Source organism: Aethalodelphis obliquidens, unplaced genomic scaffold (genome assembly GCF_003676395.1).
Source record: "Aethalodelphis obliquidens isolate GAN/ISIS:26980383/991018 unplaced genomic scaffold, ASM367639v1 scaffold25, whole genome shotgun sequence".
Lineage (NCBI taxonomy): Eukaryota > Metazoa > Chordata > Mammalia > Artiodactyla > Delphinidae > Aethalodelphis > Aethalodelphis obliquidens.
In genome coordinates, this window is record NW_020837969.1 from 31,485,441 (window position 1) to 31,511,527 (window position 26,087).

The 26,087-nt window shown below is 44.3% G+C and overlaps 1 protein-coding gene across 1 annotated transcript in view; it reads right to left on the reverse strand.

The window, feature by feature from the left end:
• ZMAT4 (zinc finger matrin-type 4) overlaps nt 1–26,087 on the reverse strand; it is a 213,529-nt gene that overhangs the window by 147,923 nt on the left and 39,519 nt on the right. The window contains exon 2 of the mRNA XM_027123019.1: nt 17,348–17,437. Within this exon, the coding sequence (XP_026978820.1) occupies nt 17,348–17,437 (90 nt within the window). The remainder of the gene's footprint in view (nt 1–17,347; nt 17,438–26,087) is intronic.

A 26,087-nucleotide genomic window follows, 5' to 3' on the forward strand; every position in this document is an offset into this window, starting at 1 on the left:
TAACACAGCTATTCCCATTTGGCAAAATGTAACAGTGGTTCCTGTGTCCTCCGAAGGCCTACTTCTTTAAAAGGAGCCTTTGAATAATTGATCTTTTGCTCTACTCAACAAGAATTCAAGGCTTTAAAACATTTGCTTAATTGGGTCGTTTCAGTTAACACCTGAAAGCAGTAATTTGTGATGACAACTGAACAGGAAGCTTCCTTCCTGAGTATTTCCTAATGGCCCCAAGATGTCAGGCAGATGCCCCAGACAGCTGATCCAAGGTTGCCCCAGCTGAGGGTCCCACTAAGCATTTCCTAAGGGCCAAGTAATCCACTTGCAAAGAAACGATGTTTTGCACTGACAGAGGTCTGGTTTAAACCCAAGCGTTACTTTCTTGTTCATTTATTCACTCACCATCCATGTGCTAAGTATCTTGGATATAAGGGTTTCCCTGGTGGCGCAGTGGTTGGGAGTCCGCCTGCCGATGCAGGGGACACGGGTTCGTGCCCCGGTCCGGGAAGATCCCACATGGCCGTGGAGCGGCTGGGCCCGTGAGCCATGGCCACTGAGCCTGCGCGTCCGGAGCCTGTGCTCCGCAACGGGAGAGGCCACAACAGTGAGAGGCCCGCGTACCGCCAAAAAAAAATTTAAAATAATAAAAGGAAATAACATACTCCCTGCCCTTCTGGACCTTACCATAGAGAGGGAAGTCCTTAGTAAAAAAAAAAGAAACACACACAGAAAGAAACCAAACAGAATGCAGAGGGGCCCCAGGTGATGGTGGTCTTCGAGGTGCAGGTACTTTCTGAGCTGGACCATGAGTGAGAAATGGGGTTCTTCAGGCAAAGAAGGGGTGGGAACGGGCACTCATTTCTAGGAGGGTGACCAGCTTTAAAAAAAGAAAGAAGATGCATGGTAACCACTTCCAGGAACAAGGAGAATCTGACCTGACACTATCTTAGAGTTCCCTTGGGTCAACGCCAGGAGCTGAGTCCACAAGGGTGACGGAGTGGGATAATAAGGTCTTGTTAAGGGACCCCTTGGAGACAATCTCCTACCTCGGCCCAGGCTCCCTGCCACTGCATGTTTGGATGTCTCTTTTTCACAGGAAGCAGGAGGGGTTGGTGCACAGATTGCGTCTGCCAGCTCCATTTCTATATCGAAACACACCAAGGACTGTGGGTCCCTGGCGGGTAGAGATAGAAGGCAAGCCTGCTGGAGACGGGGAGCTGGGAAGTGGTGTGAGGGTGAGGAGAGGCCAAGGGGCATGACCCCGCTGCAGACCCCCAGCTGGTTTAGTCATCAGGCTAAATGATGTTTCATTCCTTGTATGTTTCCATGAAATATCAGGGAGGCCCTGCTCATCAGTGTACCAAATGAGGTGAAAGAAATGTGAAAAAAAAAATGTATCCAGTGGGCCCTCATTTCTGTTCTAAGTGAAAGAACACATGCAGTCAGACCTGGTCACCTGGAGCGCCTCTACTGAATGTAGTCACCGGGCTCCATCCAGCTGTAACTCACCAGTGTCCCTCCATGTGAGTGACTGAGCAAACCCACCTTGGATATAGTACCCCCGGCACAGTTCAAGAATTGTATCTTCGGGCTTCCCTGGTGGCTCACTGGTTGAGAGTCTGCCTGCCGATGCAGGGGACACGGGTTCGTGCCCTGGTCCAGGAAGATCCCACATGCCGCAGAGCGTCTGGGCCCGTGAGCCACAACTACTGAGCCTGAGCGTCCGGAGCCTGTGCTCCGCAACAGGAGAGGCCACAACAGTGAGAGGCCAGCATACCGCAAGAAAAAAAAAAAAAAAGAATTGCATCTTCACAAAGGTAAACTAGGAATGGGGAATGAAGGGAGAGTGAAATCCTTTGGACGGACTTGCCCTTGGTATCTTACAATTCCTACCTAACTTCGAACTAAAATAATGATGGAGGCAAGTCCTAGTTAGGCAGCTAAATTAGGAGGGGCTACGGGTGCCCTGTTGAGAAGTTTAGGTTTTATCCTACAAGAAAATGCATCAAAGGTAGATAAAGAAGATGGGACAAGATCAGACCAAGACACAAGAAAGGCAATTCTTGTAACAGAATTTCTAGGCTGGATAGAAGCAAAGACAGACATAGAACAAGGGTAAGGAGGCAGAGGCATTAGGCCGAGTGGGAGTTGATGACGGCTTGATCTCATTCTGAAACAGCAGGAAGGGACTGAGATGGGGTGAGCAGGGTCAGACAGCGCAGAATCACAGGATCGGAATGGGCAGGTGAGTGGGGCTAAATGTATTTCAATAGTTTGCAGCCTGAGAAAATGGAAGACGTTTGGTATCATTAAATCGTAAAAGGACATATAGGAGGGGAAGCAGGTTTCTGTGAGGAGAAAAGATAAGTCCATGAGGCATGCTTGTTCTAGACTGAAAACACCCAAAAGTCCACAATCTGAGAACATGGGGCTCTATTTTCAACATATAAAAGCAAACCGTAGGGCAGTAATGCAAGGAAGTGGTATATGAAAACATTTTCCCCACATTCACATAACTGCATTTCCCAGAATAGAGAGAGATTTCTTCGTGTTTAAAATTTAGTTTTCTGAGCAAACAAATGACTCAGGCGTATCAGTCATTTGCACCTTAGTATAAATGAGCATATAAGAGCTTTTCCCGAGCCCAGGCTTGGAGGAGAGTATCTGAGAGTCAAGCACAGTGGCCCTGGGAGGGAACAAAGGTGCGGAAGAAGGATTACAGGCAGCCTATCCCTTGCTACACACGGTGCCCAGAGCCAGAGCTGCCAGGCAACGCTGCTCCATTTCCAGCCAGAGAATGTTTACCCTACACCCGTAGGTCATCAAAACCTCTGCCCCTCCACCTCATGTGCCAGAGGGGAAGAAAGCAAGGGGATATTTCATATTTTTTTAGTGGCTATCATTCAACTTGCCCTCTTTAAGGAAACAGAAAATGGACAATTTGGTATTGTCTTATGGAATATTGAAATAGTAAAATGCAAAAAGCTATTGTTCTAGAGCTGATTTTATCCTCTACCATGACTTTGATAGTAACCGGCTAAGCCTCCCATACACAACACACTCCCATCTTCCTCCGCACGTCCTCTGAGGCCTCACTGTCTTTCCAGCAGTAGGTTTCCAGGCTCCTGCACCAGCCCTCCCCTGCCGTCCCCTCCTCTCCTCCCCTCTCCCCACTCCTGGTTGGCATTACCTCCAGAATATCTCAATAGCTCCTCAAAATCAACATGTCTAAACAAATGGGTTTATGCAAATCTGGTCTTCCTCCAGAGTTTTCTCTCAGTAACAACTTCTGCATCTACTGCTATGTAACAAACCAAACGAAAACGTAATGGCCTGAAACAACAACTATTGCCCTAGTCAGAGATTCCACAGGTGGGCAATTCGGGCAGGGCTCAGCCGAGCGGTTCTCCTTGTCTGAGCCAGGGTTGCCTGCTGTCCACGTTGGCAGTCGGCTGTTAGGCTGGGTCTCAGGTTTCTGGCAGCCTGCACTGGGATGCCCACACCTCCTTCCCCATGCCCTCCCATCCTCCAGTCAGCTGGCCTAGATGGGTTGCCAGAATCCAAGGGCATCACAAGTCTCGGGGCAGTGGACACGTGTGTTCCATGTCTCTACTTGCGATGCTTTTGCTACTACTCCACTACCAAAGCAAATTGCCTATTTTAGTCCCGGTTCGGGTTGGGAGAATGATGCCAAAGGGCGTTTATACAAGGAGGTGGAAACAAATTAGAACCCTTACTGCAATCAACCCTCCATCACTGAAGACGTTAACTTTAAATTCTCTCGTATTATTCACTTCTGATCTCCACCTGCTCTGTCCCAGTCCAAACTCCCCTAAACCTCTACAACAGACTCCTGCCAGGTCCCCTTGCTCCCCTCTGAGGCCCTCTTCAACCTTTCTTCCACTTGCAACAGACTGATTTTCAAAAGTCACATCTGATCATTTCCGCCTTATGGCTTAAAATCCATTGATGATTCTCATTCCACGTAAAGTAAAAAGAAAACTTCCTTCGATAGATTTTAAATAGAGCCCTTGATCATACGTAGTGGGTTACACCTATTTTTCCGGTTTCATTATTACTCGTGCCCTTTCACTCGCACACGTATCGCAGTTGGGATGGGCTGGGGTGGTCCGTTCCATCGTCAGCCTTCCCCTAAAAGCATCAGCGGTCTGGCTCCTACTTAGTGCCTGTCCTAGCCTCTTTTACCACCACACCTTGCGTTGTTCTGCCCTTGCCAGGCTCGCCTTCTCTCCAGTCCTCCCCAAACGTTCATAAACATGAGTCCTGCTCCCTGGAATGATCTTTCCCTTACCTCCTTACCTGTGAATACCTATGCACCCTTCAGATGTCACTTAGGAATCACTGCTCAGAGAGACCTTCTGCCAGCTCCCAGACAGGCCATCTCCCCTAATGAGCTCCCCTGGCACCAGGCCCACTCACCACGCATTCATCAGGGTTGCCATTTTCAGCCAAGGGCAGGGGGATCTTGTCTGGGTCTGGCTTTGCTCACCACTGACTCTCTATCTGGAATTGGCATTTATTACTGGATTATATAGATGAATAATTATTGCATTAGAAAATGAAAGAAATATTTCTAATGGTAAACAATTTATTTATGAATCAGTTTATTTATGAATCATAATATTGGTTTCCAGAGAATATTTAAATCACATTTGATGAAGATCAGAAAGCAACAAGTGATCATTTAATCCAGACAAGGAAACAGTCCAGGAACGTTTAGTGACTTGTCCAAGATCTCTCAGCCTTTCTTGAAGTCCAAGTGAAATGCAGACAGGACTATAGGTTTTCTCTTTTATTTCTAAGTGACAAGGCTTCCACGGAGAAGCCTTGAAATCCCTTCCAAACTCAGATATTCTTTGGTTATGATTTAACTTTACTTTTGTCCTGATAGCGTTCTGTTTTTTTCTCTTTCTCTCCCCTTTCCTTCTCCTTTTTGCATCATTAGCCATGAAAGCAAAGAACTACTGCCCAGGACAGTATGTCACAATTCTCAAAAAAAAAAAAAAAAAAAAAAAAAGCCAAGTCTGTATGGAGTGAAGGAAGGACAGGAGAGACACACTCACAACTCTTATTTCTTGGTGATGAGGAAATTTCAGGCCTTAATCCCATCTTGAATTTTTCCATTCTCCATTACAGCAATGGATAGAAGGGTAATGAGAGATCAAACAAACTAATTTGTCAATTCTAGGATGTGACATCATGACCGTTCATTTCTGGGATTGCTAATGCCAACCAGTGACCTTCTAGGATTATGTACAGCTGTGATGAGGAAATTTAATAAGAAAAGGTCAACCAACACTCAGTGTAGAAAGGAAACAGACTTTTTTCTTTTACAATAAAATATCAAAAATTTAAAAAAACCAACATTGTGTCTTACAATACATATTCAGTGCTTATAGCCCAAACTATAATGACTATTTAAATTATACAGAGGACAGTATTTGCTGAGTTCTTAAGTATCTGAAGCCATAGACGTTCCTTGAAAGGTCAGCTGTAAAACCCAGTTAATAACTTTGAAGAAAAAATGCCTTTTTCCATCAGGAACTTACAATAAAAATCATCTCCTTTTCTACACAATCTTTCTTTTAACTATACTTGGCAAAAAGACAAAGCTAATAGAGGAATTATAAATAACAACAGGGCTATTTGGCTATACAATGTCACAGGTCAAGAGGAACAATCCCTGTTGCAAGTAGGAAATAGTCCTACACCATTCGCTCACATATGCTTCCAGACAGAGTTTCAATGGGGTTTCAAGAATGACGTGCTTAAACGGCTGCATTTTTAATATCTATTAAAGTCGCTGTGCCATGACTGAATAATGCCACCCGTGAACAGGAGGAAAGGGAATACAGTACAACCAACCACACCACGCATGTGACCGAGGGGCGTGCTTGCTGTCACTGCAGCTGTTCCAAACATCTCAGCTCTCTCCTGCTTAGACTCAACGATGGGGATTGGATAGCAGCCAAGTCAGGACAAGATTAAAGTGTCCCTCCAAGCAAAGATCTGATGTGCAAATACCAACACCATATTTTTCACTCTTTGAATTAGTTTAGGTTCCTTCGAACAAGAATGCTATTGGACACTGCAATATTTCCTCTCAGTTTGTCTAGTTCCTTGGCCATCGCTTAGGGCTTCTACAGAAAACGTACCTCTCAGCAGCGTTTAGTTCTGGATACAGACCACTAGGTCATTCTAACCAGTCTGTATGTGTTTCTCCCCCTATCAAATGTAGCAGCAGAAAGACACTCAGCATCATCTGGGCTATTAGAAAGGAGAAGAAGGTAACAGGCATAGAGCATCTCTCCCCCACCAGGCTCTGGGGGGCTCCCTACTTCACGTTTACATTATCACATGCATCCTTCTCAGTAGTCCTGGGTTGTTGGCAGCATTTCTCAGATGAGGAAGCTAAGTCTTAGAAAAATTAAAAAACTTGACCATGGTCACCCAGCTAGCAGAAGGCCAGGTTCAATGCCAGGGATGTTCCCAAAGCCTGTGACTTTTCCTTTATATTACACTGAATCAGGTGGCACTCCAGCATCTAAAACCTCCGATTTTCTACAGGTCTGTAAGGCCATCAACCCTTACTAGGGACCTGGCGGAAAAAAGAACGTGACCGGGATGCCCCACCAAACACTGCTCCAGCCCACGGCAGGCTCTGAGTGGAAGATTTCCTTGAGTCACTCCCATAAAGAATGTTCTACGGGAACCTAGCACTAACGATGTCAACGATATATGAAATGGTTGAGCCAGGAGTGAAAGTGTGTTCTTAAAAATAACGAAAGTCAATGCATCAAAGCCTGCCACCAGGAAGTGGGAGAATGAGAAAGAATTAGATGACCTGCCCCAAACCTTCTTTATCTCATTTGTAAAACAGGCACAGTAAATGCTCACGTTGAGAAAATGTTCTGAGACTGACATAAGCTCACATGTGCAGAGCTCCCAGCTCAGTCTGTGATATGGGGCACGTGCATGAGTGAGGTTTGGTGGATCCAAGTCCAAAAAGCCATTTTACTGCAAATTAGTAGAACTCAGCACATCATCCCTATTTTCAAAATGTATTTTGCAAGGCTTTCTGGTATTTATCAGGAGACATTCATCATTGTCTCAGCATGACCTGCAGCAAATCTAGGTCACATGAAGTTAAAATGTACCTTGTATTCCAATGTCACAACCCCTTTTCCGGTTCTAAGGCAAGAAGAAAAATATACATATATTCCTAAATGAACACATCAACCTAAACAGAGCCAAATGGTTGCAAGACAGAAGGCAGTGAAGGAAACGGACTTCTTTGTTCTGCAAGAATAATATTCTGAGCATGAGGAATGCCCAGAGGTGACAAAGGAGAAACAGAATGGGCACTGGGGGTCATGTAACAGGGTGACAGCAGGCGTGATTTATGACACGGTTGCACAAGGGTACAGACTCACGGGGCTTTGTAGGACAAAGCAGGGAAGGGAGGCAAGATGCCCTCACACCCCTCCCTGCAGCCAGGGAAGAGATGAAGATAAATGGACCCAGACACAGAAGGAAAGAAATCTGATTAAACATGAGTGATAAAATTCTCAGGATAGAGTTGGGATTTCAGAGAAAAACAGACTGATGTTTTGTGAGATTCTAGAATGTTAACCAAGGAAATCTATCTATCAGGGGAAAAAATAATTGAGACAGGGAAGATATGTTTGCAATACAGGCACCTAAAAAGAGGAAACACAGCAGAAAGGGAGGAGAGAGCTGCAGATCCCAGCTGTCACGCGCCAGCGAGTCACCTGTGCCTGGAGGTGCCCGGAGGCTCCTGTGTACCCATGCTACCTACCCCGAAAAAAGCCAACATAGAAACTAACATTTCAGAGCTGAAATCAGCTGGAGAGAGACTATCACAGGTCAAACAGCTCCTTGGCAATCTGTGGTCACCAGAATTCTTTTATTCAAACTACCCTAAACAAAAATATCTTGATTCATTTTCAAGGGCCCAAGTGGTGTGCAAAGTGAGAAGACACACACTAGGGAATTTGATCCCTACCCTTCCAAGGCTTTTTTTTTTTTTTACATCTTTATTGGAGTATAATTGCTTTACAATGGTGTGTTAGTTTCTGCTTTATAACAAAGTGAATCAGTTATATATACACATATGTTCCCATATCTCTTCCCTCTTGCGTCTCCCTCCCTCCCACCCTCCCTATCCCACCCCTCTAGGCGGTCACAAAGCACCGAGCTGATCTCCCTGTGCTATGCGGCTGCTTCCCACTAGCTATCTACCTGACGTTTGTTAGTGTGTATATGTCCATGCCTCTCTCTCGCTTTGTCACAGCTCACCCTTCCCCCTCCCCATATCCTCAAGTCTGTTCTCTAGTAGGTCTGTGTCTTTATTCCCGTCTTACCCCTAGGTTCTTCATGATATTTTTTTTTTCTTAAATTCCTTAAGGTCACCCAGGAGGCATTCTCGATCTCTTCACCCCTGAGGCAGCACCAGATTGTCCTCTAGAGAAGGACTTCCTGACTATCAGGTCCCTTTTGTCTTATGGCTGAAAGGGGGTTGGGATCTGGGAAGGACATCTACCTCTGTGAGCTGCACACCAACTCCTGCTCACACAGCCTTGATTTCTGGTAAAATAGGATCAAGCCTCCAAAAGCAGACAGGGGAAGGCAGGCAATGCCTAGCAGCAGAGGTGTCCACTGAGAGGGCAGTAGGGTTTGCCAAGGGGAAGGATGGAGTCAGGACGTGTAGATGGTTATTAGAAGCAACTTATGTCGGGACCAGCTTGTGCTATGAGAGCACGCCCTCCAAGGACCTGCCTCTCCCTTTCTTTAGGTTTTTCCTTTTTGAATATGACCCCCATGGGACCAAGAACCTGGTCAAGATTCTTGTGGAAACTGTCCATAACCCTCAGGTTTTCTTGAACAAAGCCCATTCACAAAATATTCTGTTAACAAGACCACTTTGATAGGTATATAACTAAACTATGATTTCATGGAAATGTTCTAGAAGACCTTCTATACAATTGATCATTTTTTAATTAAAACTGTTGTTTAAAGTCTTAATTGTTTTAAAGAAAAAACAATGGGGCAATAGCTTATTATGAAGATACGAACAATCATTTATGGGACCCCTCTGTGTGAGGTGCTAAGGTACAAAGGTGAGTAAGCAAAGCCCACGCACTCAAGAAGTCTAAAATCGTGCTCTCTGGGTCCTACCATCTCTGCCTTTTAAACAAAGGAAGAATGGGAAGCACCCCCTGGGAATCACTGGACCCAGGTCCCGCGACCACACCTAAACTGTTCCCACCTTTTAAATAATCCCGTCCTCCTGCTAGAGGCGTATTATCTAACTACTGCCAATTTCCATGTCCCCTCTGGACGCCTGCAATAACTTCCTGCTGGTATCCTTCATTCAGGGTACCGGGGTTCTGGTAACTGTCCTCTCCCCAGCCCCTCCCTTGGTGACTGTCTTGAACTCACTCAACGCACTGTCCCGCCTTTGGGTATCAGCGCACCAGAAGGGCATCTCTAGCCCACGCCTCTCTGGGCTCCACCCCCTGGGCTGGCCCCTGGGGGTCCTCACCCTCCATCAGAGAGGTAGAAAGACTTGATTAGGAAGAAGCTCTGAGGACAAAGCCCCGCTCCACCCCCATCCCTCTCCTTTGCTGCCCCATACCCCTTGGCTGGGGGCAAATTCACCTCTGCTCCACTTTAGCCCTGCTCTGCCTGGAGCAACATGGACAAAGGGTTTCGTCAAGTTCTTCCCTGCTTCTCAGACCTTTCTGCTCTCTGGGTCACAACCTCAAGGTTATTGTGGCGGGGTGGGGGTGGGGGTACGGTGGGAGCGGCAACCATCCAGCGGTGTAAGTTCTAAACTTGGAAGTCATTCAGAAACCACCTTCTCTTTCATACCCATTATCCACTTCATCCATTTTTACCTACTTCATTGTCCCTCAGACCTATTTATTGCTCATTTTTCTCCACTGCCGTCACCCTCATCCAAGGCCATACTCTTTCAGTTGATAAAAGCAATGTTCACATACTGAGGTATGGGGCAGTCATTCTGGCTTCTGGCTTAATTTGATAGCCCGTTTGTGGCTATCACACCTACTTTATACATCTGCTTTAGTTATTAAAGGGTGAACTGACCAGAAGTAAAGAATGTCCATGTTAAAAATAAAGATGAAACGCCCCCCTTCCTGGGACACCCATGCCCGTGCTCCTTCCATGATAAGACCCCCTTCCCAGGCGCCAAGGCCATACTGACTCGCTGTGTGCGTGCCGATCTGGTTTCTTGAAAACCTAAAGGAATGTATCCCTGACTTGTTTGATGTTCTTTGTTCTGACAAGACATAAAACTGTGCTGAAAACCATGCTTCTCCAGAGCAGTTTCTCAGAGTAATCTAAGAAGCTGTCTTCTGGGCTATAGCCCTCAGCTTGGCTCAAATAAAACTCTTCTACTCCTATGATAGACTGTTTATGGTTGATTTACATGGACACAGGAAACGATTGAAAGTCTGATACTTGACAGTTCAAAGTAGACGAGACTCTTCTTTCCATCAATCCATCCTCTGCACCTCACCGCATGGCTTCTAGCCGTGCTGGCTTTCTTGTTATTCCTTAAACGCTGTGATGTCTCTGACTGCAGACACCTTGCATACGCTGTTCCATCTGCCTGGAATTCTCCTGTCTCCCCTCACTGCTCTGACTAATCCTTACTCAGAGAAGACCTCCCTGATGCCAAAGACCTTGTGATTTTCCCATTCTCTACTTTTCCACTACGTTCCTTCATTTAGATATCTGTATGACTTTTTACATTAGCGTCCATTTCCCACACTATCCTGTAAACACTGTAAACAGAAACTGTATCTGTTTCATTTGCTATTAAATTCTCCGTAATTAACACAGCACCTGACTCTTGGTAGACAGCTAATTAATATGAAATATTAAGTAAATGAAAAATATATAGTAATTCAGAGCTCAGAGTCGAGAGCTAAACTATACTGTGTTTGAACCTTGGCTGTATCACTTACAAGGTGTACGATTTTGGATGAGATACTTGACCAAAGCTTCAGCTTTCACATCTTTTTATTTATTTATTTATTTATTTATTTTGTGGTACGCGGGCCTCTCACTGTTGTGGCCTCTCCCATTGCAGAGCACAGGCTCCAGACGCGCAGGCTCAGTAGTTATGGCTCACGGGCCTAGTTGCTCCATGGCATGTGGGGTCTTCCCAGACCAGGGCTTGAACCTGTGTCCCCTGCATTGGCAGGCCGATTCTCAACCACTGTGCCACCAGGGAAGCCCCATCTGCTTTAATTATTAAAGAAAAGGGCACAGTGACCAAAAGTAAAGAATGTCCATGTTAAGAATAAAGATGAAATGTCTCCATTCCTGGGACACCAATGCTCGTGCTCCTTCCATAAGACCCCCTTCCCAGGCGCCAAGGCCATACTGACTCACTGTGTTATGTGGTGGTGGGTTTTCTTCTTATGTGTTTTTTTTTTTTTTTTTTCTGAAACCTTGACGGAAGGTATCCTGATTTGTTTGATGCTCTTAGTTCTGACATGACATAAAACTGTGCTGAGGGCTTCCCTGGTGGCACAGTGGTTGGGAGTCTGCCTGCCGATGCAGGGGACACGGGTTCGTGCCCCGGTCCGGGAGGATCCCACATGCCGTGGAGCGGCTGGGCCCGTGAGCCATGGCCGCTGAGCCTGCGCGTCCGGAGCCTGTGCTCCGCAACGGGAGAGGCCACAACAGTGAGAGGCCCGCGTACCGCAAAAAAAACTGTGCTGAAAACCAAGCTTCTCTGGAGCAGTTCCTCAGAGTTGTCTGAGAGGCTGTCTTCTGGGCTCAAATAAAACTCTTTGCTATTCCTATTATAGATTGTTTATTGATTATTTTTGTTGATGGTAGCCTGGACACATGTTTAGGGTAGTGCCTAGCACACTGTATGAAAAGACATGATTTGCACATTGAAACCCCGACTAGATCCTGATTTCTGTTGAGGAAGGTTCCATGCCCTTCCATCTTTGTGCCCCCAAAACTTAGTAGATGCTCACCACCTGTCTCTGGGAGTGGCATGGTTAGCTAGTTTGCAGGGCCAGAGGGAATTTTATTTTGTTGGGTTTTATGTTTTCCTAGCCTTGTCACTGCCACCCACCAGCTGTAAGACCAGAGTCAAATGCCTTAATCTCGATTTCGGTTTGCTTCTCTATGGGGATAATGCTAGCTCCTGCCTTATACAGGAGGTGTGAGGATGAAATGTGTTGATGTGTATAAAGCATTTAGAACTTAAGTGGGAAGCACCTGATAAGTGCCAGTTACTATTATTACTTTGCCCCAGAACAGCAATATTCTCTGGCTATGGACCCAGCAATGGCTTCCATGACTCCAAATAAGATACAATTTCAAGATACGTGGAAGAAGCCCAGGAATAAGATTTAGGGAAGCCGGGAGGGTCTTATTCTCAGGCCTGACAAATTTGGACAAGTCATGGTACTTATTTGGGTCTTATTGTCACCTTTGTAATTACGGGGTGGGAGGGAGGTTATATCAAGTCCTCCCAACCTGAAACCCAGGATATTTAGGGGCCTGTGAACGTGATAATGGAGGTTCTCAAGCTGCGCTGAATATTTCAGACCTAAGGGAAACCATATAAATATTTAGGAGTGATAAGTTCAATCACACTAACCAAATGTCAAGTTTCCCCACTTAGAAGAAATTGCATTAATTCCATGTAAACACACTGTTTATTTAATACCAACTGGCAATTTGGGTTGGCAGTTACTTACCTTTACAGAATGAAAATAAAAGTAAAATTAAATCACCTTTTTAACTTAAAAGTGCTATTTCCCGGGGCTTCCCTGGTGGCGCAGTGGTTGAGAGTCCGCCTGCCGATGCAGGGGACACGGGTTCGTGCCCCGGTCCGGGAGGATCCCACATGCCACGGAGCGGCTGGGCCCGTGAGCCATGGCCGCTGAGCCTGCGCGTCCGGAGCCTGTGCTCCGCAACGGGAGGGGCCACAACAGTGAGAGGCCCGCGCACCGAAGGAAAAAAAAAAAGTGCTATTTCCCAAGCAGACATTTTTTTTTTCAAAGCATGTGACCCATGAGTGAGAAGATAATAAAAAGGGCCATTGGTAGAATACCGAGGCTCTCGGTGGACTAGATAATCTTTAAAGTCCTTTTTGGCTCTCATGCCCGTGGGATTCCTGAACATTTCTCTAAGGCAATCAACTCTAACAATTTATTTCGCATTTAATTTTACTCTGTGGCCTCAAGGGGACAATGTCCTGCTCTAAAATTTCAGGGAAAAAACACAGAATCCCCAAATGAGGATTCTACAGAGTAAAGCAGGGAATTTAAAATGCTGGAAAGGCCAGAAGACAGAAATGAAAATAAGTGTTTAAAAAGCAACGACAACAAAAGGTCAAATGACCTGGAATAGAAATGGCAATGGCCCTGGGAAAAATAACAGGCGCTTCTGTTCATCTGTAGGTAAATTCAGAGTTACTGTGTATTCCCAGGCTGCCATTACCCATCAGTTTTAGGGATCACTGTAGGCCCAAGGTTCATGTGTGGTCAGGGTTTGGAAAATCAACAACAAGTTTTCTATTTTCAGAAACACTCCTTTTGTTGGATATTCAGGGCAGGCATAAAAGTGTTCTCAATCAAGTAACACTAGGATGCAAACCACAGACCCTGGGAGCAGGGGAGGTGGAGAATGGGCAAGACTGGAGAGGCAAGTGGACCAAAGTATTACATCCTCCCAAGATCACAGGTGCTGGTGGAGAGAGGATCAGTAATAACAATGCCTGCAGAGGGACTTCCCTGGTGGTCCAGTGGTTAAGAGTCCGCCTTCCAATGCAGGGGACGTGGGTTCGACCCCTGGTCGGGTAACTAGGATCCCTCATGCTGCAGGGCAACTAAGCCCACGCGCTGCAACTAGAGAGCTCACGTGCACAACTAGAGAGAAGCCCGTGCACTGCAAGCACAACTAAGACCCGACACAGCCAAATAAATAAATAAAAAATAATAATAATGCCTTCAGAAAGCACTTTGCAAACAAAGTGCTATATAAACGGGTTAGTTCAGTTGAGTCTTAGGACGAACCTGTACTTTAGAGATTCTTACCCTCATCCCCATTTTACCACCCTGTGGAAATAGACAACAACCAAATGGGAACAAGAAAGGCTATAGCAAGACAGCCAGCCAACATCACCTGCATTTGGAGGAGACTCAAAGGCAAGCAGAGAAGTGGAGAGGAGCTTCATAATGGAAAAGGGGTAGGTTTCACCCATGCCCTGATTGGAGGCTGTTGGCCTGGGGAAACTGCAGGTGGGCCACCTAGAATGGGACAGCCTATGTGATTGGTTAGGGGTACATATTTGGCTTTTTCTGGTTGGTCCTAAGTTGGAAACAGGGACAGAAATTAGGGAAGCTGTCAGCTATTCATCAGGCCTGGCCATTCGAGGCCTATTGTTACAGGGCTATTTTTTGACTTCCTGGGTTGTCACTAGAGAGGTGGTCTGACTTCCTACAAGTCTGACTCACAGCAGGCAGGCTTCTGGGCCAGTTACTGGATATCAGTGGGTTGGTTTTCTGGACTGGTTGCTGCAGGTTGTGGGTCACAGTTCTACTTTTAGATATGTTCTGGCCATTGTCGATTTGTGTATTTAGTCTTTCAACCCTTAGGTGTGAGTCTGTACCAGAGAACATTGGCCCAAATAGTTACCAACATCAACTCTCAGGGCCCTGGAGAGGGGCTGGGGGTACCTTCCACACAGCATCCAACGCATCAAGACGCCTAATGGAAATGATCTCTTCCTCCTGTGAAATGTCCATACAGCCTATTAAGGCAACAACCATCTCTTTCAAAAAGTAAGATCATTATGTTGCTTTTCCTACTTACTTATTTGCTTCCAGACAATGAGTAACAAGTCATAGAAAATGATTCAATCAACAAATCACTGGTAGAGCTAAGTTTTCAAAATCCAGGAAAAAGTTCTCAAAGGGGCCTTTGGTAAAGTACCCTTGCAAACACTTCTTTCTGTAAAATCTGAACCTCTTCCCCTCTATCAACTGACCCCAAAGAGCCTGGCAGAACCGGAGCCTGAGTGGGGTGAAACATGGATCCGACCAGAGCAGCAAAGATCGTGTCCTCAAGGTCACAGCTGGAGTCACAGCGCCCCTTTCTGTTTGCTTGTGAAGGGGAGCAGAAATAACCCCTCCCCAAAATAAGCCACTTTGGCATATTGATTTTTTTTAATGAAGCTACTTAAGAAACAGCAAGGTCCAAGAAGGATACTCTGACCATCCTTTGTCCTCCTGAAAGCAGGAAATAAATCTCCCATGTAAAAGGCACCTTCCCTGTACCCGGAGGTAGACAGACATCCGTATCACCAAAGATACGGAATTCGGGGGGGGAGAAGCCTGTATAAACCAACCTTGTTATTCCTTCACTAATTTGCTACCCCAAGCCCAAAAGCCTCTGTCGTGTCAATTACTCACAAATTTATTGCTTTGCTTCTTTGTCTAAAAAGCATAAAAATTGCCTGTTTTGGTCACCTCCCTGAGTCTCCTATCTTTGGGGCTCCCACATGTATGAAAGGAAATTTGTTCTTCTGTTCATGTGTTTTATGTCATTTTAATTATGAGACCAGCCAAGGAACCTAGAAAGGAAAGGTTTTCCTCCCCTACACCTGATGGATTACTCGCTAGGAGCTCAGATATCAGTGCAACATTCATGATTAGAATTTGAGTGGATAGAAAATAATCTGTGTTCAAAGAGCTAACTGTCAACTGTCCGTGAATCCTATTGTTTCTGACTCTCAGGATTAGACGCTAAATGGCTATTGAATAAAGGCATACATCACTGAATAATTTCAAGAGGAAATAAAAAACCTCATTCTGTTCTCTCTGTTAATAGACAGCTGATGGAGGGCGGGACTCCAACGTGGTTACAGGATTCTGAGATCACATAAAAGCTGACTTAGGCCAACTGTCCTGTGTCTTAATAGGTTCTTTGGCCAGGGATGCACCCAAGAAAACACCTGCCCTCCCCCATTCTCATGTCTCCATCTGGTACCACCCATCCAAGCCCAAAGACCCCAGCTCACATGCCAAACCTGCAGTAACACCTTCCCTGGTCGGATGGCCCTGGCATGACTCACCCGCCATTTGTCTCCATGGGGCTTTGTACAAATGTTAACAAACACCTACACTGTGGCATCAGAGCTATTTTTTATACAATGTTAACCTCTCTCATTATATTTAAGTCTCTTTAAAGCCACAGGTCTGTGGCTTACGTGTCTCTGTTTCCTCAGTGGGCAGTAAAGAAAAATCCACCGCACCCAGATGAGTCTATATGCAAGCACCTCATTCCGTGATGCTAGACACAGGCTCAGAATCTGTGGACCCTGCCAGCTCTGCTGCTTGCTCCCTTTGGTCACATGCAGTCACCTTTCTCTCTCTGTTTCTTCTGTGACAACACACAAGTACAGTTTTTGTCCAGTCTCTTTGATGATCATGTATTAATTTTTAATAAGACTGGCATCGATATGGCAGCAGAAGGGAAACAGGACCACAAGCCCAGCGAGAGTGTGGGGTGTGAACGTTACATCCTCAGCCTCTCAGCCCTCAAAGGGTGAGGAGTTTCTGTGTTTCATCGGCAGTTTTTATCACGGAGGGTCTCTGCCATGGGTGGATAAGCATATTCCACTCATTAGGAAAAGGGTCCCCTGGTGGGAGGAAGCGATATTTCTCTCATCAGTCTTGGCCTTGGCCTGGCTAAGGGAACCCCTTTGCTCTGACATTAAACCCTCAGAGCAGCTTTCTAATTGTCATTTGTCTCCCTAAGTAAACATTCCCTCAGGGAAAAGTGACGCTGATCAAAGCCCTGAATATTTTTGTTTGCAAGATGTGCACAGCTTTCATTATAAATGAACAAATGGCATTCTGCTTTACACACCAAAGGAAACATACATTATGTAGAAAGCAAAGCATCTGATCTTTCTGACAGGTTTGCCCTTAGGTCATGTCTTCTGAAGGTGCCCGCCTCCCCTCAGCCAGCCTCTGTCTGTCTCAGCCCCTCTGTCTGTTCTTTTCTATGTGAGGTCCCAGCACAGTACCATCAAAAAGTCTCCCAACCCCATACTGGCAAGTTCTGGCAGGAAAAAAGGAAAAGACTTGCTTACGTGTCATATTTTCTGTAATATTTAATGTGAACGATTTCAACTCACTTAGCTTTCCCACTAAGCTGGACATAACTGCAATTCCCAGACCTGCAAAGTTTTTAGCAAACAGAACAAATTATCCAAGGATAACATGTGGCATCAGATACTCACATTCTCTGATCGGAGCCTCTTTGCGGGACACCCACCGTCCCTGGGGTGAAGCATGTAGTATAGTCGGACTTTACTGGCATGTTTTCGACTCTGGGAAGAAAAAGCAGAAGCAGATACTGTGAAAGAGAAGGCATTCTGAATCCTTGGACACATAGCCAGTGACTGCAAATGCCCAAAAGGACTTTGCTTAGAAAACACTTGAAACAACAAGATTCTCACTGCAGAGCACAGAGAACTACATTCAATATCCTATGGTAAACCATAATGGAAAAGAATATTTTAAAAAGAAGGTATATATATGTGTAACTGAATCACTTTTCTACACAGCAGAAATTAACACTTTATAAATCAACTACACTTCAATTAAAAAATATTAAAACTGAAAAAAAAGAAAACACTTGAGCAGGTTCCTATGGGTCCCATGGGGTGAAGTTTCAGATAGGTTAAGTGACTTGCCCAAGGTCATCAAGCCAATAAAATTTCAGGATTAGAAAACAGAGTTAATGAAGAAAGGTGAAACCATTGGGATCTTTTTTTTTTTTTTCCTTTTTTGCGGTACGCGGGCCTCTCACTGTTGCGGCCTCTCCCGTTGCGGAGCACAGGCTCCAGACGCGCAGGCTCAGCGGCCATGGCTCACGGGCCCAGCCGCTCCGCGGCACGTGGGATCCTCCCGGACCGGGACACGAACCCGCGTCCCCTGCATCGTTAGGCGGACTCTCAACCACTGCGCCACCAGGGAAGCCCACCATTGGGATCTTTTAGCCTGGAGTGAATGTTTAATTGTCTTCAAAGGTAAGACCAGGTCAGCAGAGGGAATAATACAAGGATCAACTGTGTTGAAGAGCTAGGTCCCCAGCCCCTCTCTCACTGCAGCTGCCCTGCCCTAAGGAGCCAGGGACAACGCCGCCCTGGGATGGCGACACGCACACGGCACCTCCAACCAAAGCCTGATCAGAGCCAAGCTACCCGCAAGCAGGCAGATGCAACTGAACGAATCAAGCCCCACCTCCTGCAGGCTAGCAGGACTATGAATTCCATCTGTCCTGACTGCTCTGTGTCCAGTGTGGAGAAACCGACCCCTTCCTTATTTACTTATTTATTTTTTGCCTTTTCTGGGTTATTTTTTTTTCTTATTTATTTATTTTTATTGGGGTATAGTTGCTTTACAATGTTGTGTTAGTTTCTGCTGTACAGTGAAGCAACTCAGCTATATGTATCCCTATATCCCCTCCCTCTTGGACCTCCTTCCCATCCCCCATCCCACCCATCTAGGTCACCACAGAGCACCGAGCTGAGCTCCCTGTGCTATACAGCAGGTTCCTACTAGCTGTTTTACACATGGTAGTATATATATGTCAATCCCAATCTCCCAGTTCATCCCACCCCCATGTCCACATCACCCCCATGTCCACACGTCCGTTCTGTACGTCTGCGTCTCTATTCCTGCCCTTCTTATTTCCATCTTTCCTCCCTTGCTGAAGTGAGAGCCCATCCAAACTCCCCTCACCTCTAAACAACACTGCAGTTCTAACTTCTAAGTTGCTACCTGAGGCAGGATGATGGGCTGAAAACACCAATAAAAGAGTCAGAAGTTCAGAACCCCAGTTCCAGCCCTACCACTTTCTAGCTGCATGATATTAAACAAGTCGTGATATCGAACAAGTCGTGATATCGAACAAGTCGTGATATCGAACAAGTCACTTACTCTAATTCGTAGCCAAAACGAGTGTCACTTTCTCCATGTACAAAATGAACACAATGATATTTATTAGGGTTTCCATGAGAATCAAATGGGACATTGTATAGGAAACACTGTAATCCACATAACGCTAAACATCGCTCACTGCAGACTGCATCAGTCCTAACTTCGAGTTCTATGTGATCTCCATAATATGAATTCTCCTTGAATCCTTTGCTACCGGGTTCCAAGTCCCCCATCCCCTTCCTTTACTCAGAGATTTTTTTCCTTCTTTTCCAGTCCTTGGTTCCACTTGTCATTCTTTACAATTGGGTTCTAGCCAATCTCCTGAATAATGGTTTGCCTTCATGGATTAGCCACAAAGGCAAAGTGATTTTCAGAGAATACACAACAAATTGCATCTTGTTTACAGGACGTAGCGTAAATCCTTTCTGTCTGGTTCTCCTCATTTATCACTTTTTTAATTCCTTCATTTTTCCTGGAGCCCGAAGACTGTGCTTCCAAACAGTCCCTGGACCCTTCTAAGGTCTTTAAATGGGTTTTAAAGTGCTATCGGAACATGAAAAATACTAGAGACGTAAAAAAGTACTGAAGTGCGATTTTAAAATATATTTATAGTCCTTTCCAGGTTGTATCTTAAGTTTTGTTTGTTTGTTTGTTTGTTTTGATGTATGCAGGCCTCTCACTGTTGTAGCCTCTCCCGTTGCAGAGCACAGGCTCTGGACGCGCAGGCTCAGCGGCCATGGCCCATGGGCCCAGCCGCTCCGCGGCATGTGGGATCCTCCCGGACCGGGGCACGAACCCGCGTCCCTTGCATCCGCAGGCAGACTCTCAACCACTGCGCCACCAGGGAAGCACTACCTTAAGTTTTAATCAAGGTTCTCTGGAGTCTTGTTTGCCTGGAAGATTGGTAGGACAGAGAAATGGAACCCTATATGAACCCGTGTCAGGCGATTTCAACATCATTGTTTAGCTTCTGCATATTTTTGAGAATGATGCCATGCAAACTAGCACTTCTCCTTTTGCAGATAAATATGTTGATTCCTAAAATGTGTACACCTTTCCTACAGGATTGTGGGGTTTTTGGAGGTAAGGGGTAGTGGGAATATTAGGAATACTGCTATAGTCAAAAAAACAATAAAATGAAAAGAAGATGTCAAAATCTCCAGGACGGTGAACGTGGCCACAGAGCCTGGCTGGTGAAGAGCACACACAGAAGGTAGTTGGTGAAAAGACAAAGTGATAACAGCGTGCGCTCAAATGGGGCTGAAGTAGGTTTTCAATTTTGCATTTGTTACCATAGAAGAACTTCTTATCACAGTCCTTGCAGCATCAATCTACCCAGGGAACAAAATCATGGCAAAATTGGAAATCTCATAATGCAGCCTGTTTTGTGGTTGGGCTTTTTTTCCCTCTTTCCTAAAATAAACCATTTCTTTCAAAAAGACTATTTCCAGCAAAGAGAGAGTTCACTAGGCTATTTACTTGCAGTTTGACAAAACTAGTAAAAACCCATTAGCTGGAAGAAAAAAAAAAAAAGGGAGTAAAAGGGCAGCTCGGGTATGAAGCCATTAGTGATGAGCGATGCTGGGTTCGACGAGCCTTCTTCGTGATTTTGTTCATCGAAGGCTGGTTTTTCTCCTTCAGCTTCCCAGCCTCCAGGTTTGATGGAAGGACTGCCTTGCCCCAGTGTCTGGGTGAAAAGAAACAGAGTCTTGGCAAACACAATCTGATTGTAGATTGATGGGGGAGGCGTGCTGGCTCACCATTTAGCCGCATCCGTTCTGCCTGGTTCTCTTTTCCCCCTGCTGCTTTTTCCAGGCTGGAGACACGGCCTCCCCACCCTGACTTCAGGCAGTAAGTAACAACCCCAATGACAGTCCACTCCCCAGTGAGAGGAGCACGGAGTCCCAGTGAGTCTGATTCAAACCCAAAGCCACAAATCATGTTGGTTGACAAAGGGAAAGAGGTTCCCAGCAGAATGTTCCAGGTGCTCTCAGCTCGCCCTGCCTCAGCCCTGGAGCTCTCCAGCAGCCCTCCCCTTTCTTCCTGGTACACTCATCCCTTTGTCCTGCCAGGACACCGAGTCACCTACTGCATCTTCCTCCAAATGACTTCTCTTAACTACCCTCCTCTCAGCTTCCCTTAACCATCTGAAATTGCTTGGAATTTGGCACCGAAATTCCATTCCATTTATTCTAAAAACAAAACCTTCCCCATAAAAAGTTACAGTTAAATTTGAGCAAAGACGTTCATTGCAGCATTATCGAAATAGGAACAAAAAATAAATAAATAAATTGGGAGACAGCTACATTTTTGACAACAGGGGATGGGTTCAAGCCGCCGTCAATGCCCTTATGTTCAATTGGAAATGGAAAAAAATGCTTTCTACGTAATGAATGTTGGATGGAAAATGCTAAACTCAGAATGGCTTGTATATATGTCCATGCCTCTCTCTCGCTTTGTCACAGCTTACCCTTCCCCCGATGACAAATAAAAATTCATAAGTATACCAAGAAGAAGTGGCAAGGGAAAAGGAAAAAAAGTATGATTTATTAGGGTAGAAGGAGGCGGGATGGTTTTCCTTCTTAACTTTTATAACAGATTCATCTTTAACATAAAAATAATAATAACTTCACAATGCTCAAGCCTTTGTAATTCCTCATTAAGTCTACTTTATATGCAAAATAATTGTAATTAGTAAAAAGCATCACTGATCTGAAATGCGTTTAACATATACTGATATAACTGACCACATTTCCATCTACCCTTATCAACATTCAAAATGCATATTTTTTTCATTGCAATAATTGTTATTTAGAGGAGCCTACTTAACCCAAGGGTAGCACGTGCTACTTCAATACCGAAAACTTGATTTTGGTACGTACAAATTCAATGGTAAATATGTGTACTTTTCACAGTGTGGTCACTTTAGCTTTCTGTGTGTGTGAATGGAGATTACAGCAGCGGTCCCCAGCCTTTTTGGCACCAGTGACCAGTTTCGTGGAAGACAATTTTTCCATGGACTGGGGTCGGGGAGGGGGTGGGAAAAATGGGACTGTTCCGGCGGTAATGCGAGCCATGGGGAGCGGCAGAAGTAGCTTCGCTGGCTTGCCCACTGCTCACCTCCTGCTGTGCGGCCCTGTCCCTAGCGGGCTGTGGACCGCTGGATTATGGGATGGTAAGTGCTGTCCAGACAACCAAACTGAGAAGCCATGGAAGAAAGCTACTTCTGAAACTGACTTATGTCATCCAAATAAACACAAACAATAGCAAGCCCTTAGGACTTTTTCAAAGATGCATTAAGATCTAAAATTTACACTGCTTTTAAGAGCTTAAAAAGCCAACTGAAAGGAGCTTAAAAGAAAAATATATATACCTTATATGTTAAATGTATACCTTACAGAGTTCCAAGAGGGAAAAGGACCATTCCTTTCAGGGGAAAAAAACATGAAAAAGGAATTACAATCTCTTTCAGTTGCACTCAGCATCAAACCCAGGTTCTTTCTTGCAGTAATATTCGCATTTTAAGCAAAAGTCATTACTTTCATTCAAACCACATCAACTTTAAGTTTCCCAGATAGGCCAGAAATGACCAACTCTTCCATTTTAATTAAAGCCTTTGCCCCCATTGCTGGGCATTGTGCGTGGGCAGACCTATCTGCAGATTAGTTTCCTTGGCTGAAACAATCTCTTGGCACTGTAAGAAACAGTCTAAAGTGGAAATTCAGGCCAGCCTTCTCTTTGCAGGGATAAAGAACGAGACCAACCTCTATTTCAGATCTATTGCTGTGAAAGGAGAGGGCGAAACACATAGAAATAGAACGGCTCTCTGCTTCACCTAAATAACCATCTTCCATTATCACACGTTCCTTAAAAAACTCGCAACTCACATTTGCTTCCAACAAGGCTACTGATTTCTGGTCTCATAAAATGTGGCGGTAACAAAGCAACTTTGTATTTGCATAATGTTCCTAGCAGCCTTCAAAGTCCTTTCACATTTATACTCTCATTTTATCCTCCAATCACAGCTATGAGGCTGGCAGGAGATGCGTTATTTCAAATAAGCGTTAAGATCCATTGCTGATTTCCTAGTTAAATCTTCACCATCTTATTTCATCATAGGTATCTAATTATACCTCTTCCAGAAACCAGCTAACATAAGCCAAGAACTACAAGAAAAAAAGAAAACCTGGAACAGACTGATCATTACAGAAGAGTGATTCTCACATGCCACCAATTGTTGAGGTATTTACACTCGTTCTAGGGTAAAGAGCAGCTGATTAGAGCAGAGACAAAACATACCAAAGGTTTAACTCCCCAGCTGCCCAAGAATGTCTGCGCGATGTGAGATGGGGGTTCCATCTCTCAGGAAGGAGGAGAGGTTGCCCTGGCAGATCCCCACTTAACATTCTGAAGTTGAGGTCCCAGGGCTGAGCCCCAGAAAAACTGGGGGGCAACTTCACTGGAAAGTCAAGGTTAAATGCAGATGAACCAAGAGAAACCATGAGTCTCGGAGATTCCCTCTGACGAGTAGGGCTCTTTCCCAGATTGGTGCACCCGGATTGGTTGGATACAGAAACCTATAGTGGAAGATGGACCAACTGGAAATCTAGGAAGAGAAGACTGACCCCCTAAAGAAAGGCTTTACCGACACAGAGAAGGAAGAAATAAAACTCCTCTGCCCAAGGCCCCAAGGCAAGATGTCCTACTCAGGCTGCTGGGCTACTGAAATGGTCTGTCATCCAGTCCTACAGCTGAAATTGGATCAGAAGATCCTAAGAAGTTTGGGGTGGACTCTGAAAGGATCCAAGGCTGGTCCACACACACTGGGGACGTGCGGCAGGCCTTAAACTGATGAGTGGCGTACAGAAAAAAATTCCATGACACAAAAGAAGACATTGAAAAAATTCTCAAGGAAGAGACATCAAGGCATTTTATCTTTGCAAAATATTTACCACAATAAATAGAAGTTTTAAGTGGCATGTTGTATTGGGCCATTTAATTTCAGAAAATATGGACTGAGGATTAAAGCTCAAAGATGAGATAAGACAACTGATTAAGATCTGAGTTAATAAAGCTATTAAAAATATCACAGCTTAATGTGGAAGACCTTTCACAGCAGGGCAAGAGCAGAATCAATACTGCAGGTCAGTGTGAAGTCCAGATAGAGTCACTTCCTAGACTGCAGAAGAATTAGGATAAAGAAGTAGGAAAAAAATGATATTGGAGATCTGACATACGAAAGACCAGGACAAATAGAGCGCAGCTTCAGCAGTAGAAAAAATAGACAAAACAATTGGAATAGGAAGACTCCCAAAATAGACCCAATAGTTTGGGACCAAAAAGAAAACTAGGAAAATATATCTAACTTTGTGATTGGAAAGTCTTCTAAACAACAAAGCAAAAGAAGCAGTACTGATAGATATAGCTAAATATATACATATACATATATATACATATATATACATATATATACATATATATACATACATACATATACATATATATACATACATACATATATATACATACATATACATATACATACATACATACATATATATACATACATATACATATATATACATACATACATATATACATATATGTTTGTAATCTGAAATACATAAATGTAAGAGGCAAACCACACAGTAGGAAAATACCTGCAATATGTAAAAGAAAGTGGTCTAATACCTTTAAGATAAAGAGTGTTCTAACAGATTTATGAGAAACAATAATATTAAAATAAGCAAAAGATATAAATAGGAATTGTAGAAATGAAAATAGCTAAAAGATACATAAAGAGAAGTTCATCCAAATTCTACCTCATATTTCTTACTTTAAAATACATACGTATTTTCACCCATTAAATTGGCAAAGGTTTATAAAATATACATATCCATATCAGTGAAGATACAGGAAAACTAAGACTCTTGTACACAGCTAATGGGCATGTGAACTGATACCATCTTCCTGGAGGAAAATTTTGCAATATATATTCAAAAAGCAAAAACTTGTTTGATCCAAAATGCGACTCCTACAAGTTCATTTTAAGGAAGCAATCGGAGACATGTACTGTCATTTATTTGTAACGGTGAAAATGAGAAAATAATTTAAATCTCCTGAATGAGAGGGATAAATGTTATGACATATATATGATAGATCACCAAAACTGCCACTGACAAGCATATTAATAATATTTAATGACATGAAAAATATCTATGCAATAACACTAAGAAAAAAAGTCTGTTTCAAACCAGAAAATAAAAGATGCCAAATTTTTTAAACAGAAATATCTATGTGTACTATACACGTTTGTATGCATAGACATGGCCAAAGTCTAGGAAGAAACACACCAAAAGATTAATATTCTTTACCATGGATCACAGGCGACTTCAATGTATGCTTATTCTTGAATTTTCCAAATTCCTTAAGGACCTAGTCATTCCAGTAATTAGTGGGGGAAAAAATATCACAATTTTTAAAGCAATTATACCCCAATAAAGATGTTTAAAAAAATCACAATTTTAAAGGTTCATTCCAGTTTTGATGATTCACCATATTCTGTTTTACCTTAAGATGAGAGCAGTGACATCACAACTTCTAACTCCTCAGAGAACACGGATTTTACACCTATTTTGTTCACTTGCATCCCCATCATTTAGCATCATGCCTGACACACAGTCGGTGTTCAAGAAAGGTTTGTTGATTGAGGGACTGATCACATGCATGAAAGAAAGAAGTGATCCAGAACCAGAGCCCAAGACTCCTGATTGTGTGGAAGTGTGTGTACGTCATGGCTATAGATTCCCTTCCACTCTGAAAATGAAATCAAACCCACCTCTCAGTTTTTACCATCCCTGAACCCCACGGGCAGGGCAGGTCCAAGAGGTGGAGGGAGCGTGAAGACCGGACAGAGTTCTGGCAACAGCTCCTGCAGGCATTTTGCAGACTGTACACATTAGAGGAAAACGCTCAAGGGGACCTGAGGACAGCTGAGCTTGAAGAAAAACTCCCAGGAAACAGAGGAATTGCTGC